The 20,948-nt window shown below is 35.2% G+C and overlaps 2 protein-coding genes across 6 annotated transcripts in view; one reads left to right on the top strand and one right to left on the bottom strand.

Annotated features, from left to right (window-relative positions):
• Positions 1-596: 596 nt before the first annotated feature.
• On the bottom strand, positions 597-8,053 carry LOC129002858 (nuclear envelope phosphatase-regulatory subunit 1). Of its 2 annotated transcripts, none has more exons than XM_054430954.1 (4): positions 7,840-8,053; positions 5,592-5,675; positions 1,056-1,190; positions 597-839 (listed from the first exon to the last, which is right to left on the bottom strand). In XM_054430954.1, the coding sequence occupies exons 1-4, from the start codon at positions 7,910-7,912 to the stop codon at positions 694-696; spliced, it is 438 nt and encodes a 145-aa protein (XP_054286929.1). In that variant the 5' UTR covers positions 7,913-8,053; the 3' UTR covers positions 597-693. The 2 variants fall into 2 exon arrangements, with proteins under 2 accessions (XP_054286929.1, XP_054286930.1); XM_054430955.1 differs by having other exon boundaries at positions 5,604-5,675.
• A 3,741-nt stretch (positions 8,054-11,794) lies between these two features.
• The window catches only part of LOC129002105 (transmembrane protein 47), a 140,163-nt gene continuing 131,009 nt past the window's right edge, over positions 11,795-20,948 (top strand). For 2 of the 4 annotated variants that reach the window (XM_054429664.1, XM_054429663.1), the window contains exon 1: positions 11,795-11,945. In XM_054429664.1, the coding sequence (XP_054285639.1) occupies positions 11,824-11,945 (122 nt within the window). In that variant the 5' untranslated portion in view covers positions 11,795-11,823. Of the gene's footprint in view, positions 11,946-12,129; positions 12,244-20,948 lie in introns of those variants that run through there. The other 2 variants (XM_054429666.1, XM_054429667.1) reach the window with 2 other exon arrangements.

The raw sequence follows: 20,948 nt of genomic DNA, 5'->3' as shown, positions 1-20,948 counted from the left end.
CTCTTAGTAGAATATAACCTAGTCGCCGTTGATGAAATTCTGCTTGGTTCTAGAAATTATTATATTGAGGTCTTCAATGTACAAACAGGTCTCTTTACCCAGTTGGACCTTCAGCAGACACCAGAACTGTAGAAAAGCAAGCGCACACAAGAACACTCTCCACCACTGCAACTTCCTTGTACAGTGGTCTCAACAATTAATTAATTGATAGTATGGATGAGCATTGACCGGTCAACCATCAATGTTCACCATTGATGTACCGATAACATTGTTGCCAAAACATCAATGTTTTTGGGACTAAAACATTGATGTTTTTTCAGTTTTCCATCTGCTTTTTGTACTCTCCAGTAATGGAAAACATCGATATCTCAATACTTGGTCAAAAACATTGAACACCGACTATAGATACTCATCTCTAATGAAGTATGAAAGTATGGTAAATTGGTAAGTGATTAATTTTATATCACTGACGTTAATTAGTGCGACTCGGTGTTGGGGAGCCTTTCCCTTTAGAATTTTATCAGATAAGTTAGATGTACTCCAAAACTTGAATATATACAAGAGTTTCTGGGGGTTAAAAAAGTTCCAAACACTGCTAGAGTCAAACGTATGTACAAAACTTATTTATTAGCTACAGGATATATACAAGGACAACAATAAGAACAATAAGAACAAATAAGAACAATAAGAATGTTAGGTCATGGCAGGACGAGGTCGCAGGATCAGTTTTCCGGTGTCATCGCAGGACATGTTGAAGTCACTGAGTACAAGGCGAGTACGAGAAGTGATGATGGACGGCGCAATTACCCTCTTATGTATCCCCATGAAGCACAGCACAACTGTAACATGTAAATACAAATTTAAATAATGACGTGACGCATGAGTCAGTTTTGGATACCTCAAAATTCCGGGATTAATGTGATAACCAAACCTATATTTTTGATTAATTTCTTGTTGGCGAGTTTTACTTGACAATAAACGTAAAGTGATTGTGGCAAAAACAAAACGTATCACCTGAGCACTTTTGAATCATCAAAAGGACACATTTAACTAACCTAGAATGAGGGCTGAAAGTGTGAAGAAGGGATGATTCAACAAACTCTGCATGAAGGAAACCTCGGAAGTATCTGGGTCGGAGAGCCAAGTGAACGCTCCAATCCCTGTGAAGACGGAGACTATGACGAGCATTACTGGAACAAAAATTGCAAATATAGAAAGGTTTGACACGGATATCATGAGGAAAATAACTAACAATGGTGAGTTGTATTATATTTTTAAAACGTTTTTATTAGCTCGCTTTCTTGTCCGGTACAAATTTTGCAATCAATTTTATTCTAACTTCCCAATGAGCTAGAGACTTGAAACATAGCTCACAAATGGATGACAATGCAATATTATATCATTTAATTTTCATATTTCCCTTGGGCTACGCCCCATGGGCTTCCAAATTTTCCATGTTTACATTTTGAAAGAATGTAAATATATCAATTAATTTAAGTCAGCTGTAAATACTTAAATTTGACAGTTCGAAGAGCAGAGGTTAAGAAATACACGTTCTTCTCTCGAGATATTCTAAAAATATAAAACAAGCATTTCAAAGTAAAGATAAAACATATGATTACAGATAATAAGGTTTTGGTTATGTATTAACGGGCTATATAAAAATAGATCATATTTACACATTAAAGACAAAAAAGTAGAAAATAATTTATAAAAAAAAATACTTTTTTTAAATGACACTTTTTAAACGCACTAAAAAGTAGGAAATAATCTATAAATATGTTGAGAGGATAAATACTTGTAAGATTAAAAACGAAAAACGTGGGGCGCATGCAATAGATCATAATAGTTCAATAGGTGAAGTTAATTGTAAATTAGCATGCGCCCCATGTTTTTTGTTTTAAATCTTACAAGTATTTATCCTCTCAACATATTTATAAATTTTTGTTGTACTGAGGTTCAATATTGGAAGATTGGACTGTAATTTACATCTGATCACTGATAATGCCAACTCAATACATATTTTCTCAATACTTGCTATTTACAAAATTTACCATATGTGGAAAAATACAGCTGGTTCTTATTTATAGTGACTGTGATGATTTTTAATCCGTGAATAATTAACTTTTTTGGACGTATTTTTGAGCTTGGACTCTCTTAAAAGTGGTTACAAGTTGATAAAAATTCCTTGTTTATTCTTTGTACTTGTTCCATAGTATCGCGGACATAGTTAAATTAAACCATAAAACTTTGTTCAAACACAAATCTAACCTACAAGTTCCTCCGGTTACAAGAATGTCAACGTCTACTGTAAACAAAGCTAATATAATGTACAACAAACAAAAAAGTTCCTTGCTAAGCCTTTTGATTTAAGTGATCCTGATGATGATTTTGTCTTTCCAAAACGTAAACTTACCTTTTCTTCCTCTGAATCTGAACCGAAACTATATGTTTTAGATTCAAGTGAACTATGTAAATAAATGCAATAAATTTCAAATTCTATCTGAACATTCTTATAGTTCTAATGGTAATGGCAATGATGTGGATCAATCACACGAGATGGATGATTCTACTTTGGAAAATCAAATAAATGACCCAAAGTTAAAAATCCCTCCTATATTTTTGCACAACGTAAACAACCACCAAGAAATAATAAAAGATGTCCGAAATATGGTAAAGGCAACTTTTTCAACTCAAGTTCGAGGGCAGTCCCTTAAAGTGAACTTTTTTTTTCTTCTTTCAACGCCAGTGGCATTTCATGAGAGAGTTACGAGAGATAAATGTTTAGTGGATGTGCCAGGGATTGAACCCGTCCCTCCCGCACCAAAGTCCAAGACGCTAACCACTAGGCTAGCAACACAACCAACTTGTCTAATATAGAAGACTTTCGAAATTTGACAACCTTTTATGATTCCTCCAAGATTAAATATCATACTTTTCAACCCCTAAAATGACAAAAAACTGGAAGTGATTGTCAGGAACGTCTTTACATCATTACCTGAGAATGAAATTAAAACTGAGCTAACAAATCAAGTCATTAGAGTCACTAGGTTACTCAACAAAAACAAACTTCCACTCCCTCTTTGTGCAGTAGACTTAGAAAACAACGACGACAGCAAAGCTATCTTCAATTTAACCACAATCTGTTTTGCAGTTATAAGTGTCGAAATGAAAAGAAAATCTAGGCAAATTCCCCAATGCACTCGATGAAACAATACTAGGTTGCTCAACAAAAACAAACTTCCACTCCCTCTTTGTGCAGTAGACTTAGAAAACAACGACGACGGCAAAGCTATCTTCAATTTAACCACAATCTGTTTTGCAGTTATAAGTGTTGAAATGAAAAGAAAATCTAGGCAAATTCCCCAATGCACTTGATGAAACAATTACTAGGTTACTCAACAAAAACAAACTTCCACTCCCTCTTTGTGCAGTAGACTTAGAAAACAACGACGACGGCAAAGCTATCTTCAATTTAACCACAATCTGTTTTGCAGTTATAAGTGTCGAAATGAAAAGAAAATCTAGGCAAATTCCCCAATGCACTCGATGTCAACGCTATGGACACACGAAGAACTTTTGTAAGCTGGACCCAAGGTGCGTCTGGGCGAACCCACGATGTTATTACTGTTAATTTCTTGTTTATTTTGTTAACACTTCTCTGAATAATGTCATCAATGAACCAGAAATAAATGCTGTAAAAAAATACCATATGAGGTTAGTTATTTTTTTAATCTAATACTTAAAATTGGTGATTAATTTGTGTAGATGAGAGAATTAATAAAAATAAGCTTTCTTGAAAGGTCAATAATGAAAACAAAATCAAATTAGGTAAGTACAGTATTTGAAAATAAGTAGACTTCCTCTCGGATCTATCAGGTTCAGACTTTAGATGGTTCAAACATCCACCTACATGTGTCTCTTACAGCTTTGTGATCAAAATAACAAAGAATTCAAGGTTATTGTTATACTTCATTGTTTATCAAGCCTACATTACTTCAAAATTCAGCAGCTTTTTGGTAGTTTGAAGCAGAACTATCTGTCCTTGATCGTTAGGCTTTAAAGAAAATCTCGCATATCACTAATTTTGCCATCTTACTCTACATTCATCTAGGGTAATAATATTCTCCTCAAATTGCACGTCTGATGTATGTTATTTTCTTAGTAGTGATAATGTAGTTTACTAAGTTAATACACATAAGGTTTTCAAATCTATTGAATTATTCATAAATACAGTCTAACCTTAATATAACGAACCTCGATACAACGAATTCCTTGATATAACAAATTTTTTTAAATCCCCCAGAACTCTCCATAAGACACAATGTATATTTTACCTCTACATAACGAACAAACCATAACAACGACCTTGATTTAACGAATTATTCATGATTTCGGCTAAAATAAGACACCTCAATATAGCGAATTTATCATTGTCAGAACCTCTACATTGCGAATTTAACCTCTGCATAACGAATTGTCTACGTCTTTCCCTCGATATAACAAATCCCCCACCCCATTATTGTTTTTGAAAAATCTGTTTCTTTATCAAATGAAATAGAAAGGTGACGTCATCGCTTGCGCTAACATTCGTCTGCTCCGTTTTACACATCTCTGTCTGCTGTCGCTGCGCGCGCTATGTTGCAACTGAGAACTGATTTCATTCACTGAGGACTGATGACGACGTAATGTTTAAGCTGTGATTGGGCGATAAGTAACTATGGTGAATTGTACAATTTTTCGATAAAGAGAAACCTAAGAAAGAATATAAAAACAAAACCAAAGAGAAAGAATAGCAACATCGTTATTTTAACATTCCTGTTTAGAGTGTTTTTATTATCTTTAAGTTGGCTATGATTATACACTTTTGTAATGACTTATCTAATAATTTATTGTTTTCAATACGATTTGTTTCAACTAGCAACACCAATGCTAAAGTTAATGATTATTATTGACATTCCTCTGTTGTGATAAATCAGTACTGTACTGTAAGTAGCCTACCGGCCTATCACGAGCAGTAGCTTACAAAACTTTCTACTACGGTTTTGTTCTGTTCTTTACATGGTTTATGACTACGCAATACAGTGTTTGGCTAGGTTTTAGGAGGGTTAGAAAAAGCTGTGATTTTAAACTTACAGTTTTTTTACCTGTACCTGCCAACCTTTTTTTTTACCTGTCAATGCCATTTTCATGATTGCGAAATATTCAAGATCCCTCCCCTTTTTTATGCTGGATAATTTAGGTTCTACTGTACAATGTAAACAATGTACTGTAAAGTATTGTAGCCTATGCTACTTTAATTGTGTTTTAATGATGTCTAATCCCGACCTATATTGACCGACGCTGGTTCTGAACCTCGACTTAGCGAAATTCCTGCAAACATAACCTCTATATAACGAACCTCGTTTTAACGAAATCCTTGATATAACGAATATTCAGTTCAGTCCCTTCAGATTCGTTATACTGAGGTTGGACTGTATTAACTTCTGATAAGTAGTTTGGAGTTGTCATTAATTTAGACAAGAGCTCTGTCCTGAGATGTCAGAATGAGAGGAAGTCTATTCTTAACTTAAAGATTTGCTAGTTCTTACATGCAGACTTACTTCTCCAGCGTAATGTTGCTGGATGTAGGCAAGCAATAACTTCTGTGAGTCGTCTCTCAAATGCTTTCAAGTCTGAAAATAAAATTAAAACTGTAAAAAACTTGAACTTAGATTTTAGAATATTCATTCATTAATAGGTGACTGAGTAGGTATACAGTGGGTTTTTAATATTTTGCACCAAAACGTCCAACCACCTTTAACTTAGACAATAATCCTTCCCCTCTAATACTAGTCCACATTTAAATCCCACAGGTTCAGTTTGAATACCTGCGTGCTCACTTTTGAACATTGAACTACTTGATCAGAATAGGCTACCTATGAATGCAACAATGTATTTATTGATTCAACACTCATCCGAAAACCTTTTGACTAGTCCTAGGTACGGATGTTGCGATACCGCCAATCTTCGGATACTTGGAATCAATACGCTACCTATTGAAACTGTTATTTATACCACTTGAATATTGCATATAAAATACTTATCAATAACGTATGTAACTTATTGGAAAAGTTTATTAAAGTTACATAACAAAAATGTATATAAGTAGCCTATAACAAACATTTGATATAAACCTTGGACTGTTAAAAAAAATCATGGGAAAATAATCACACAGCTTCTCGACTTAATAAACATTATTTCAATAATTACGCTTTTTCTACACTCCGGGCCATCCCGAGGGTAATCTGTGCCCCCCCCCCCCAAAAAAATAAATATATTTTATGTTTTTCACCAACGGACCCAACTTCCGAAATCGGACGCCTAGCAATTATTTTCGCGACACGAAAACGTCATCGCCATCTTCCACGATCGCGGCAAAATCAGGAACATCTCCCATGGCCGTGTAGACGTCATCATTGTCTCCCGCGGTCACGGAAACGTCATCGTCGTCTTGTGCGATGGCAGCAATAGCGGTAAATTTCTGATTGCATGGGTGCGATAGGTATCGGTATCGACTTTTGATGATCGATTCCTTGATACAGATACCAACGTCCAAGTAATATCCCTACTTAGCCTATAAGTTAATGTTAAATATTCTTCTCCTTCGACGGCCACGGCGTTACCTGGCTACAGCGTCCAGGGCCCTGTCTACACTTTAGATCCCTTGTTTTTTTTTGTGCTCAGTAACCACTGCCTTCTTTGGAAGAAGTAATGACAATGCCTATCAAACAACAATGCTGATGGATCTGTTGCAGAAAATTGTGGGAACTGCTGAAAACTCAAATGGTAGATTAAAGTAGGAAATGTTTGAATTCACTTGTTAAGCAAAATTAGATATCCTGGTTATACCCTGGTGTGGATTAACGTCCGCACGAGTGAGTAGCCTACTACGACTATCTGCAGTAAGTTACTACCTTGAAAATTACACCAATTTGTATATAGAGGAACCTCTCATGCCAGGTTGAAATTTCCGCCACAGCGCAAAAAAAAATAATAATAATTAAAATAATAATTTGATAGCATTAAAAATTTGATGCTATCAATCCGTAACCACGGTCAAAGATAAAGAAGACAAGTATCAAGTAAGTAAGTATATAGCCTACCTACCAAGGCAAAAATGTGGTTCGGATTCCACTAACTTATATGAGCTGTAGGTCCCTTAGTTGCCATTAGCTATATGGGCTATTAATTAACAGCCGTGTCTAAGGTATAAGTCGGCCTTAGTCACTAACAAGACCTTACAAGATTGCACCACTCATCCTACACTCATCTCCATTCATACTTAGCTTAAAATACCTAGGGTAGGGTACTTGTTTGGTCGCCATTTCATTGAAAAGTACCTATTAAAGTATCAGACTCCATTGTATTATTGGTCTATTAGCCTTTAACAAAAAGTGTGGGTATAAGTTAGTTAGTTTTAGATCTATCCGATAAGTTTAGGCCTAAGTTACTTTTATTGTCCAATAGGATAATCCAATGGAATCGGAAGTCTTAAGTTTTGCCAATGCTTCTTGCCAATGCTTTCAGATTCTAGGCAGATTCTAAATTCATTGACAGCTCTTGGATGTCTGTGGGATAAAACAGACCCAACATCATAGCCTAGGCTAGGCCTATTATAAGTTACATTTTTACTACAGGGATTAGCCAAAGACTAAATATTTAGCCTATGTACTAATCCTCTAGTTGTACAATAGGGTTTGGTTTATTAAATTTTAAATAATACTTTAGTATGTCAGAATAAATATCCTTAATACAATTAAGGAAAAAAATAAATGCGGAAAAATTTAGTTTACTTACCTTCACAAGCAGTTTGTTCTAGTGACATCTTTGTTTTTCGTTTTGAATTTACGCTCAGGTTCGCCAATTCCATAATACGTTACAAATCTTTGTAGGATTTTCTAATTCTACCTTTCCTTATGCGAAAATTATACCATATACAGGATTTTTACATTTTCAATTACCCTAACAGTAAATTTCTACACTTCGACTCGACTCTGCTCCTGCTGATTGACAATGACAATTGACAGCTGACAGCCTCCCTCCCTCACACCTCTCACTCCCTCTCCAACCGCAAACCACCCCACCCGACAGCACAATTTTTATTTCAGTATTTCAGTTTTCAGCTGTGGTTTTTCAATACGGACGAGATGAGAGTTGAAAATTTATCAAATTAATTTTATAATGGTGTAATTAAATTAATTATGAATTGATTATTAATTAAACTATTAATAATTAATTAAATTAAATTAATTTTTTAATTATAAAATTTAAATGAATTATTGAATTATGAATTATAACTCAAACAAAATGAAGTATAACATTTCATTGTCATAACCAAACTAACTATTTAACTAACCAAACTTGCTGTTTAAATTAAAATACCCCTGCCACAGCAAACGAGCAGACTAAGCGAATTTCCATTTACTTGGCTGGATTTCTACTAGGCTATAATATTTCCTAAAAATTGTCAGATTTATTTCCTAACTAAATAACATTAATTTTAGTGAGTACTTAGGTTTGCTGCAACAGGGAAGATATTGTGAACGTTGATAGCTAGCTTAGAATGAAAAAATAGTTATTTGTGCAACTAGTGAGAAAAGTGAGCAATTGACTCACTCGAGAGAAATCCTTACTCACGAGCCGTAGGCGAGTGAGAAATGGTTTCTCGAGTGAGGAAATTGTACTTTGAACTCGAGTTGCACATTATACTTTTCCTACAGTTACCATAAAACAAATAAATTTGTGAAGAAACATAACCTATTTTTACACAAAAGTGAACTTTTAATATAACATTTAATGGGTATTTACCACGATTATTAGAAAAAATCTTCTAGTAATCGTGGTATTTACTCAGGGGAGATATAGAAGAGGCTACGATGACAGCTGTGGGCTTCTTATTAGCTGAGGGAACGCCATTACCGTAACAAAACGGTAGATAGCCATCGGTCTCGGTGGTCTAATGGTTAGCGTGCCGGGCTGATATACTGTAGGTCCCGGGTTCGAATCCTGCTGGTAGCATTAACTTTTTGTCCAAGATTTTTTTTATAATCAGCAAGTTTGGTTGGTTTGGTTCGGTTATTACAGTTTAACTTTATTATTAAGTCATTACAAAATTTTAATTGAGCAAATTCTAGTTTTATTTAATAAACAGAATTATTTTTCCGATTACTAAACTTTTGTTATATTATTTCTTTATCAGCAAGTTTGGTTAGTTCGGTTAGGTTATCATGGTTTAATTTTATAATTAAAAAATAATAAAATTGAATTTGGGACATTTATAATTTTATTTTATGAACGCAAACCTTCATTGCCAAAGTTCTCTCTACTACAGCGCTGTTCACGGAGGAATTTTGAGCTAAATGCCCCATTCGTACCTCCCCTAAGTCAGACCACATTTAATGTGAAGTGACAAATACAACAGTACAACAGCTGACCAGCTGATTTACAGCCAGTGCTGCCAACGTATTTCGCGCGCATACGATGTTGCCTGGAGGTTACGCGCTCACTATTTCGTGCCTTCACGTTGCAAATCTGGAATGAGACAAAGTAATTAGAGTGAGACAATGCTAACATTGTCTCACTGATGAGCGAATTGGCCACTTTGCTTTCTCAAATCAGTGACAGAACATGTACATTGTTAGGTAACTGTAGGAAAAGTTACAAACATTTCCAAATTTGGATTCGGGACCCGGGTCAACAAATTCAATACATTTATCAAATTGAAATTAACTACTTAGAATATAGAATATTACATGAAACTTGGAACGAAGGCATACCAACATGTATTCTATCCGTTTGTTAAGTTTGGTAACAATTAACAAATATTTACCTATTTTATCAACAAAAATCACCGAAAATAGCTAATTTTATTTTGTTGACCCTGGTCAATCGCCAAAAAAGGTACTTAGGCTTACATTGGAGGCACGCTTGGGCAAGTAAAATGGTGGCGCACGCTTGGCCAAGCTTTCTCTTTTGAAACAAAATTATAGCAGATTACTGGAAACCGCTGGCGACTTGACCAGTCATGGTTACAGTCATAGTCATAGATAAAACAATAAAACATACTTCTTGAGGAGCATGTTTTATCTATTGTTTTTATTTTTTTTAACAGAGAGCAAGGCTTACAAGTGACCATGGTATTGCATCGCAACTATACCAGCTTATTGTGCACCCTCATTCACAGGTTCTCATTATACGTCAAATCCCAGGTCCTTGGGAACCGTGAGAACCTTTTGACTATGGTAACCTGTTCTTCCCTTTGATCTCCCGTCAATATAGGCCAAAGGGATCTCATACGCAGACCTTGTAGGGCTGGGCACATAAATATCACAAAACGCTGAAACCTTCACAGCTTTCATAAGATCTCTGGCTGGGGCATGCTGCAGCGATATTTCTCTGAAGGGACGCAGCTCCTGAACTTGCTTGACCAGCCAATCCTTTGTGTAACATGCCAAGGCTCCGCCTTCAAGATGGCAGCTGCTTATCCTGACGTCGTTGCCACGAATGGCCCACCTGGACAGTTCCCCCTTGATTTTATTGGCTTCAGCCTCCGTCCGTTTCCATAGTCCGGGTGTTCAGATTTGGCGATAGCCATCTTCTCCACAGGCAGTGTCTCCGAATAGGTGGGTGTCGGTGCTCCCTGTTCACCCGAGCCCTCTCCCTCTTTCATCCTCGTCTTCTTTTTTCGCCCCCTCTTTCACTCTTTCTTCCTGGAGGCTTCATTAGAGTCAGCTTTTGGGGTGCCACCCTCACCCTGCTTTTTTCCCAGCATCCTGGTTCCCGGAGGAACTGGCTTTGCAGGCAGCCCACGCCAGCCTCCTCTCATTTCTGGATAGCACCCTTTCGCCTTTGGCTAAGGCATCCGGCCGCTATCCTCCGTCTTCGCAACTCGCCCCTAGAAAGTAGTTTTTTTCGTTCCTTTCCGGTTTCCTCGAGCTTGTCGTCATCGTCAGATTTAAGCAGACATTCCTCCTCCATTGGGGTCAGATGGTCTACGTTGTTCCCACGAATACCGGGTATCTAAGGCCCACCTCCCCAGTGACCCGATTAGAGAGGTACGGGTTATATTCGACTGGGTTCTCCCTGGTTCCCAGAAGGCTCCGTTAAGACACTGTTATTATTAGGTGTTATTATTAGGACATGCATATTAGGCCCCCAGTGCCACAAGACTCTTGGCACGGATCGCATTACACCTTAGTCTAGGGCCCCCCTCACTTGGTTCTGTAGGTGGACCAACACCCAGTGGTAGAAGGTAGCTCTCCGCAGCTAACAAGTGAGAGTTGGAGTTTAGGTGTGGCCAATCTGCCGAACCAACCCCGCATGCGAGGTTTGGCCGGAACGGCGCGAAAAGGTTCTCCCACTCACTAAACCCCCATACCTTCCATGTTTTTATCCATGGTATCATTCCATTAAACTTGTTATTTGATATTAGTCATTTTGTAACGGTTTACTCTTAGTTGTAAGCAAAATTGTATGTACATATCAGAAGAATAAAATAAAATATGTATATTTTGGGAGATTTATGATAAATGATGATAACAGGTAGAATTTAGACGATTAACTTTTACTTCACCCAAAACATGTTCCTGAATCCTGAATCTTAATAAAATCAGGGGGGGGGGTGGCGTGGTTGGTATAGCTCTAAAATTATTGTAACTGTTATGAATATATGTAAACGTGAGTTTATAATGCCATAATTCTAAATTTTAGTTTTCTGGTTGCCTGCCTTGGATGTTGTTGTTGCCGACCCGTCATGATTCACCTTCTCGATTTGTCAACAACATGAACTCAGATTCGTCTAGGTTTAATATTGCTTTCGGAAATATTAGTTTTGATGGTGATTCATTACCGGAGTTTAGCGAATTTGATTCAGAGTCTGTCGTTGAGGATTACCATCGTCAAAGGTAGGAATTCGTTTCGTTTTTAAAGTACATTTTTATATGTTTGATGGTTGTTTATAACCAGCTTGTTGCTTGTCCCATTTAATTTAGCCTTGAACTACATATTGTTCTTTCATTAACATATTAAATTACCACCTTACTATCTTTAAATAGGGGCTCCATATTTTAGTTTGTGATCGCGTTAGCAGTTTTCAAATTGAGGTTCCAAAGTGCTGTAACTTACTCGTTTCAATTCCACCAAAAATATAGGTTATGACCAGAGTTATTTTTATTCGAGCCTAGCCTAGATAGACCATTCACGGTACAGAGTTTATTTGATTATTCACTTCCTTGGCATGTGTGTATTTTCTAACTAATCCCAAATGTTGTTGTATAAGCTGACAGTTTTTGTAAAACATTAAGTTAAACTTCAGTACCGGTAACTTACGTCACTAACTTTTCTACTAAGTTAAGCCCTACTTTGCTCTATTTTCTTTAACAATATTTTCAAATTATTTTGCATCAAAACAAAACATTAACTTTACTTTAACATGTTCCACCGACCATCTGTAACTGAGGGATGAGTAGGCTATAGTTGGTAGCTAATGTGTGAACACTTTCGCTACCAACGGTCACACTCCTCTGTAGGCTAAATGTGGGATGAGTATAGTTGGTAGCTAATTTGTTAACACGTTCCCTACCGACCGTCACACTCCTCTAACTGAGGGATGAGTATAGTTGGTAGCTAACGTGTTAAAACAGGTAACTTAGGTAGGGTAAGTTTATATTAAGGGCGTGTTTTACCCCTGACGTGCAACCGAATGCAAGGGCTTGCAAGATTTCTAGGGTACACTTCCATATCTGTTGGCACAAAAAACCGAATGAAAATATAAATCAATATTGATTATTCGATAGCCTAGGCTATATCTTTTGGTTAGTTAGGTAAGGTTAACCTAGCCTAACTAACCAAACGATATATCAAACTAAACAATCGAATAATCAATATTACTCATTCGGTTGTTTGTGCCAACAGATATGGAAGTGTACCCGATTTCTATTTTCACCTGCTACATTGAAGGTAGAATCAAAGTTAAGGTCTCATATTAAAGAGGAAGAAATTTTCTATAGTTCTTTGTTTCTATATTTCAATTATTTTAAATACGTACACCTTATAAACTTGAGTTGTAGTACAAGAAAAAAGGGTCTTTTCAACTAGCCTTAACTTATTAAAAAACACATTTTTAGAACATTTGAAAAACGCATAACTATAGATTGGTCTTTGTACTACTAAAAGCCCTTTAGAGTGCTATCATTATTTGTTAATTCTAAAACAGTAATCTTGGAAACGTCTGCAAGCGCTTCTCACAGCGCTGTCCAATGGTGAAACATAGCTACTGAAGCCCGAGCTGAGGTAAAGCGCACTCTTAAATGGATTTTTTTGATTTTCATGATAGGTAGGCCTAATTACTCTAAGTTAACTTACCGGTACCGGTAGCGTAAAAGTAAATCTCAAAGATGAAACTCAGTATGAAAACCTTAAGAGGGTTTGTAGGAAAAATTTCAGATTTTTAAACTTTGTCCCAACAGTGATAAGATATTGAGACTCAAAATTGGAACTTTTTTGAAAAATGTATGTTTTTGAAAAAAATGTAGCTTTTAAAGGAATTGATACCGATATTTGAAATGTAAGCAGTTCTAGCAAGTTGCTACTTACAAAAAAAAGACAGATTTTATTCTTTTTTTTTACTATAATATGCCCTCAAAAATTGAAGTTTTTCCGTTTCCTTATAACATTTTGGATGGGTTTGAAGACTGTATTTGATACATATTTCATTAAATATGTACTGAATATAATATTTCATGGCTATTTCTTCTCCAGATTAAAATGCTTTTTGTTCTTTTTGTTTCATTACTCTAAAGTTCATGTTTGCAGAGTTATGCAAGTTAATGAAACCCAAATGGTACATAAGCAAAAATTAGCGTGTTTCGCAAATTGAAAATGGCTGCCATAGAAGTGCGGTAACAAAAGAGATAAAAAAATTTAAAATCACTTTTGAATCTCAAATTGATATAGGCCTAGGTAAGATATCTAGGATAAATCTTAGGCCTATATATTAAAAACTTATGACAGCTAGCCTGACCATACTACTGGACCCGGCTGTACCAAAAGAAAAGTTATCGGTCCTATATGTGCCTCAGGTTTTATTTGTATTTTTAGGCCTATTTGTATCTTAATTAGGTCAAAAATGGAAATTCAGCTTTTCTTAATGGAGAATTAACCAACATGTTTATTGAATACCTTTTTTCTCAGCTCCTGTGCATTGCAGTGAAAATCTACGCATACTTTTAGAAATATATTTGTCTGAAGATGTGCAGAATCTAACTATAAATTAAAATAGGCTCAAAAATAAACATAAGATATTAATTTAAAATTAAAAAAAAATTAACATGGGCCTTACGGGTTACCATGTTGGTGACGAAATAACAACAAATTATAATTTAAACAGAAAATCAAAACAAATGGCAGAAATACCAATCATAGCCTATGTTTTATTTACAGCGTGGGGCGAAAATAGAAAATTTTGCACAATAGGCAACGTATACTTTTGCTTGAGTTTTTGACTATGGGGCGAGCTCTAGTATTATTTATTTTAAAAATGGTCAAGCAACCCCTGTTGAATCACTTGTAATGGATAGAGCCCTGGAGGACTGATTTAATTTTTCGTCTTGATGTCCCTAGAGGTAAAAAACACCATCTCTTCAAATTCATAAAAATATGTGTGTTTTTGTCTGCTTTAAAGGAAGACTTTTATCGCAAACAGTTTGTTACAAACATATCTATAGCCTACACATATTTGGGCTAATATATGCAACACCAATACAATTCTTAATAATTGTGTGGACACATTGTCAAAAATGTTGATTTGTAGCAGGTTTTATAGTGCTACAATATATAGTTCGGCCGCTTAGAAAACGACCTGCCCGCTATTGCTAAACCAATGCTGGAGGAGGTCGTTTTCTAAGCGGCCGACCTATAGTTATGTTACTCTGCTTATGATCAAAGTTTGATTGAGAGGAATACAATATGTGATCATTGACAAAGGAATGTTGCAAAATTGTATTGTATTTGAAGCCACTACCATTCCAAAAGATATGTGAATAATTGTTGTATACAATCGTTTATACTCTGCATCATTTTTAGTAAACTGTGTAGGGCTACTTTATTACTCTGTGCTAATGATCAAAGTTTGACTGAGATGAATATGTGAAGTGGCAAACACAGGAATGGCTGATGCAGAGTTTAGCTAAGCGGTGCTCAGAATAACTTTGTCTTAATTTCTCTGATAACATAGCCAGGGAGTTTAGGTGTGGCTTCTTATCAAAAATGTTTATGTATGACTAACACTTATTTCCATTTCCAATTGGTAATGTACAGTACGGTACATGGGACCTTGGGAAAATTTTATGTAAATACATAGTTAATATTCAAATTATTGATTTTGCTTATTTTTGTATTAGGTACTTGTTTACCCAGAGTTTTATCTTTACGCAATAATGACAACCTCTGAAAATGACGGAGGAAATAATTGATTCAAAAATCGTATATCTGTCCCTAAATAGAAAAAACGCGACTTCACAGGCTTTGCAGTACAGTAAAATACCTCCTTTATGAACCTCGGTAAAATAAATTCCTCAATAAGATTAATTTTTAAAAATCCCCTTGAAACTTTCTTAAAGGTCAATGCTAAAAACACGTCTATACAACGTAGTAATTAATTAAGTTAAAAACATCCATAAGACAAATTTGTTTGTGATATGGACTAGGACTGATTAACCTCTATACAACGAATAAAACCTCTACAAGACGAATGGGACCATAGTAGTTTTCAAAACAAACAGAATTTTTCTAAACAATAGAAAAAAGTAAAGTTCTCACAGCTTTTTGTTGCTTCTTGGTTCAAATTAGCTGTTGTCATAAATGCAAACAGAATAATAGTGCTGCAACCTGTTGGTAAACCTTATAACCTTTTAATGCTGTTGAACCAACTTGTGTAGTTGAAACAGCTGGCAAAATTCTTTAATTCATTTTAAATATGAATACTCATAAGGTTAACATGGGAAACTCTAGAGCCACTGGGGTGGAGCCCGAAAGGATTTTTGAGATAGAATATGTCTAAATGTTAATCGGGAATGAGAGCTATCATCATACCAAATTTCAACCCAATCCGACCAGTAGTTAATGTGTGATTGAACTTGAAACAAACTTTCACATTTATAATATTAGTATGCTGTCTGTTGAAGGGAGTGTGGTACCTAGATACAGTCATAAGATAAAGTCAGTGTTATTTCTGATCTAAGTTTTCTCAGGAGGTAGATGATGCGGGAAAGTTTCACACAAGCCTTTTCTATGTGGGATTTTCTGTTACATTAAGTGTCCACCCAAAAGCCGAAATTTCACTGGTTTCTCCCCCATCACTGTTTTTAGGGTACAGAGATTGAGTTTTTCCTAATTAATTTTCAGCTGATTGGCATTAAACCAGTTCTCAGCATGATACAGTAGGTGTTCTGCCTAAAGTTGCAGCTAAGTTAGGCCTTGTCCTCTAGAAATCAAGGTCGTATCATCCACAAACAAGTCACCATACAACCATTGAGCCACAAATTGTTAATCATGATGGAAAAAGTATAGGGACTAGAATAGACCCTTGGGTCTTGCCATGCTCTACATCACTAAATACCAGAAAAGACGCATACAATGAAGCAATCTGCACTCTACCCTGTGTATAGTTCATCAGTGTTTCCTGCACACTTTCTCAAATTCTGTAGAGTCAATTATGAAGTCTAATTGAAATGGGTATGCTACCTAGGTTCGTTTTTCAACCCAAATATGAGTGAAGGATGAGTGTAGAATGGCGTGAGATGATCTAATTACCAAACCTCAGCTTCACCAATAGTATGTTATGTGAAAGTCAAAAATGCTTTGCAGAGGTCGCATAGGTTCAGGTGAACAGAATTATTGGCTTCAAACTACATTACAGTTAAAACTATAACCATGGTAAAATCAGTTCTAAGTTCTAAGGTAGTGAGTATTGTCATAGTCGTAGTATGAGACTAGACAGTGTCAGTCAGTGTTCTACCAACCATGAAGCTAATGCCTGCCTCAGCTCCACCCTTCCCTTCCTGTGTCCATCACCTATAGAACTGTGTTGTAGTTTAAACCAAACCATCTCATATACTGTAAATCTACGTTATGGGCCAGATGGTATAGGTCTTTTCAAATTTGATATAGTAATGAAAATAACTGTTTACCAATCTTTAAAACATTTTAATTTAGTTCTCCAACTTTAAGTGGTGTATGCTGCTGTTGTATAAATAATATAGTTGAATTTCAACAAGATTGTCTCCAATTTATCAAAACCGAATATGTATTTGCTAACCAAACAAGCTCTCACATATCTAGAGTTTTGCAAACATTGCAACATATTGCATTCTGATTGGTATCTTCAAATATGATCTTGATATTTTGTACATACTTTGTTTGATGTTTTAGATTTTGTCCTTTGACTCTGCAGTTGAATTACCAACAAAACAACTTCAATATCATCATCGTTCGTAACTCAATTATTAGTAAATAATCTTTTAATACTACTTAATTTCGATGGCATTACTTATTTCTTTGCAATGGTAATGTGAGTCGTTGAACAGTAATAACATTTTTTAGAGTTTATTTTTCTTTAATTATGTGTCTACTCTCCTCCATATTTTTGTCTCACCTTTTACAAATATAGCCTTTTTGAAAAATTCTGAAAAAAGATAATAATGAGCAATTAAAATAAAACAGCATTGAGTAGCCTATACAAAAATGTTGTTATTGTAAGTAACCAAACGTGTGTCAGCATGATACTGTATTACTCTTGACGCTTGACTTCAGAGTTTAGTTTATCAAGTAAAGTTTGATTTTTACAGTTTAATTATGAGCCTTATTAATGTTTTGAAATAATTTATAATTTGTATCCTTTTAAATAGCTTAAGTTGAACAAAGATAAGGTAATGTGAAGGGATGACACCTTTAAAGATTTAGATGGGTAATTTTTAAAATTTGATAAAGAAATATTTCTTTGTTTATAAGCAACACTAGCATGATATTAATATTTAAAACCATATGAGAAGCTGAGAACTACAGTATCATGATAAATATAAACTATCCGATGGTTATAATATCGGTAGGTCTACTTGACCAAGTTTTCAAAGTATAATAAGGATCAGTGGTGGCAATTACAAGTTTGAATAAATTGCTGGAAGAGTTAGGCCAAGTAAAAATAAAAGTGTTTGTCTGTTAAGGGTATTTCGCTAACAAACAGTGGTTATGTTTTTATTGCTTGTTGGCATTGGTAAATACCAACCACCGTAAAAGCAAAACAACATTATAATTACTACTGTACTACAATACAAAAACTTTGTGCAGCTACTTTGGATGTTTGTTTAACTCAAGTGAACACTAATATGTGAGTCAACTGTTCTGGATTCCAGTAATATGAGTCATCCCAGTGATGAGAATTGATAATAATCCAAGAAAACCAAGTTGAGTAAAATACATTCATTACAGACTTGAGCATATAAAGAAGAGTAGTTTTTAAAATAATACCTGCTTCTTAATACATCAATGTATTTGAATATGTTGAGGCAATAATTTAAATATCAAAATGAAAAATTGATTTAGATAAATTTTGTTAATAGGTTTATTCTCTTATTGTTGAACGACACATCCTATATATTAATATGCAAGCATGTTTCATGAAAACCTTTTTTCATAGCTTGTGTGCATCACAGGGAAAATCTATGTAACCGTTAGAAAAATATTTTCCTGTAGATGTGCAGTATCGCTTTATAAATTAAAATAGGCTTAAAATAATAAGCACAAAAAATGAATTTATAATTTTAAAAAATTAACATGGGCCTTATGGGTTGCCATGCTGGTGACAAAATAACAATGAAATATAAGAATCAAAACAAAATGGAAGAAATTTCAAACACATGTTTTATTTATAGCGTGGGGTGAAAATAGAGAAGTCTCTACAATACCTATTTTTGGTCGAGTTTTCGACAACTGGACGACGTCTAGTTTATATATTATTACTCTGCATTTAGTTTAGAATCATAGAAGAAACGCTGCAAAGTGTCGCATGATAACAATCTCACAGTTGCAATTTTGCTGAATCAAACTGTTGAGTAGAGAGAAGTGAAAGTACCAATCTCTCAGTAATTGCTGCATCAATTGTTTCCGTGAGATCCATCAACAATAGTATTTCTGAAGTGGGAAAATACTCTGCACAAACTATCACAACTGAACCTTGATTATTTAATATGCTGAGGGCTTTGTCATTCAGAACTGTGCCTTGTTTTTTCCACAGTTTAGCATCAAGTCGTTCCTGTCAAATTTTGAAAACAGTTAAACCTTAAAAAAATTTCCTTAAGAAAGTACTTGAATACTCGATTGTATTGAACATTAACACAGCTGATCACATTAAAAATATTATATCAAGATGTTTAAAGTTGCAAAGTAACTTTTTTTGCTAGTCAGGATTGTAGTAAAATACTGATTAGGCCTATATAGTTTTTTAACAAGGATTATGATTGGTTTTGAGCAAAACGTATACTTGCATTTAATAAGCGCATAAAATAAAAATAAAAATTAATATAGGCTACATAAAAAAATACTCTTTTTAACCATCAAAATAAGTAAATTTGTATTTGACACTACTTATCCAAAACATTTTGTGAACAAATTAAATACATTAACATTACAGCATACCTAGTATTTTTTAAGAATTAATCAAAGATCTAGCACTCTTACGAATTTTAATCCTTAATAATATCAATTATAGTTTTTTAATACAGTATGGTCCTGGCTTAAGAAACAGCTGATCTTAGTCATTACCAAAGCTAGATAGATTATTCTCTCCATTCTGTATTCATCCTGCTTACATATTCAGCGTGAAATCTGCACACATCGAGGTCTAAGTGAAGTAATTAAGTGACATTTAGCCCATTCACATGTTAAATTCAAGCTTTGACTAATGGCCCCTAGATATATTCCCAGGTTAAGTTGTCATAAGTTTTTAAATGAAAATCGTAGATGTGAGCCACCGACAGATTTTGCTGATGTAAATTACCGATTACTGACTTCTACATGAAATTTTTTACAAAATCAAACTGATGGATCGACTCATGATCAAATGATCAGAATCGTCTTAGTTGTTGTGAGCTACCAACAGATTGCGCTGATAAAATTACTCATTTCAGTTGAATACAGAAACTTCTTAACCACGTCAAACTAATGGAATGACTTATTGTGAGCTTTAGAAACTTTTATGACCCATCAACTATACTTAATTACTGCCATGGCCACTTGTACCCAAGCTGGTACTTCGCCTCGCCAGTTCTCTCGGTCCTCCGAATCTTCCTCTACTAGTCTCATTTTTCCATATCCCATCAACTATATCAGGAAAACACCTAAGACACCGTGTTGTGTGTAGTTCTACTCCTCTTGCACAACAACAGTGCAGAACAACTGAACACAGACTCTCTCACCACACTCACCAAAGCAAAAATCTACTGCAAACAAAATGATCTGGCCCTCAACCATACAAAAACTGTTCGAATGAATTTCAGCCGTAAAACAGAGCAAATAGCTGACCTAACAGATGTGAAAACTGTACAAAATTTCAAATTATTAGGAATTACACTAGATACTGGCCTTACCTGGAACAATCACATCGATGATCTTTGTAAGAAACTCCGCACTGGTGTACACGTGGTAAGAAGAATTAGATGGATTGGTGACTTATTATCAGCAAAAACAGCGTACCATGCTTTAATGGAGTCACATATACAATATGGTCTTGTTGTCTGGGGCGGGACTACTGAAAGCAACCTTAACAGAGTATTGAAGCTGCAGAAAAAAGCGATACGTATACTTGCCAACCTTCAACCCTCAGGCAGCTGCAGGGAAGCTTTCAGATCGCTTGT

The sequence above is a fragment of the Macrosteles quadrilineatus genome, unplaced genomic scaffold, assembly GCF_028750875.1.
Source record: "Macrosteles quadrilineatus isolate MER2022 unplaced genomic scaffold, UCM_ALF_1.0 Scaffold_9__3_contigs__length_116548681, whole genome shotgun sequence".
Classification (NCBI taxonomy): Eukaryota; Metazoa; Arthropoda; class Insecta; order Hemiptera; family Cicadellidae; genus Macrosteles; species Macrosteles quadrilineatus.
The sequence above is the reverse complement of the archived record's forward strand: the minus strand, read 5'-3'. Positions and strand labels throughout refer to the sequence as shown.

Excerpts from the sequence above, each read along its gene's own strand:
- LOC129002858 (XM_054430954.1), bottom strand. The coding sequence starts at position 7,912 with ATGGAATTGGCGAACCTGAGCGTAAATTCAAAACGAAAAACAAAGATG. Across the intron at positions 5,676-7,839 it reads AGAACAAACTGCTTGTGAAG|ACTTGAAAGCATTTGAGAGA; the intron begins GTAAGTAAACTA and ends TTTTATTTTCAG. Across the intron at positions 840-1,055 it reads ACTTTCAGCCCTCATTCTAG|TTGTGCTGTGCTTCATGGGG; the intron begins GTTAGTTAAATG and ends TACATGTTACAG.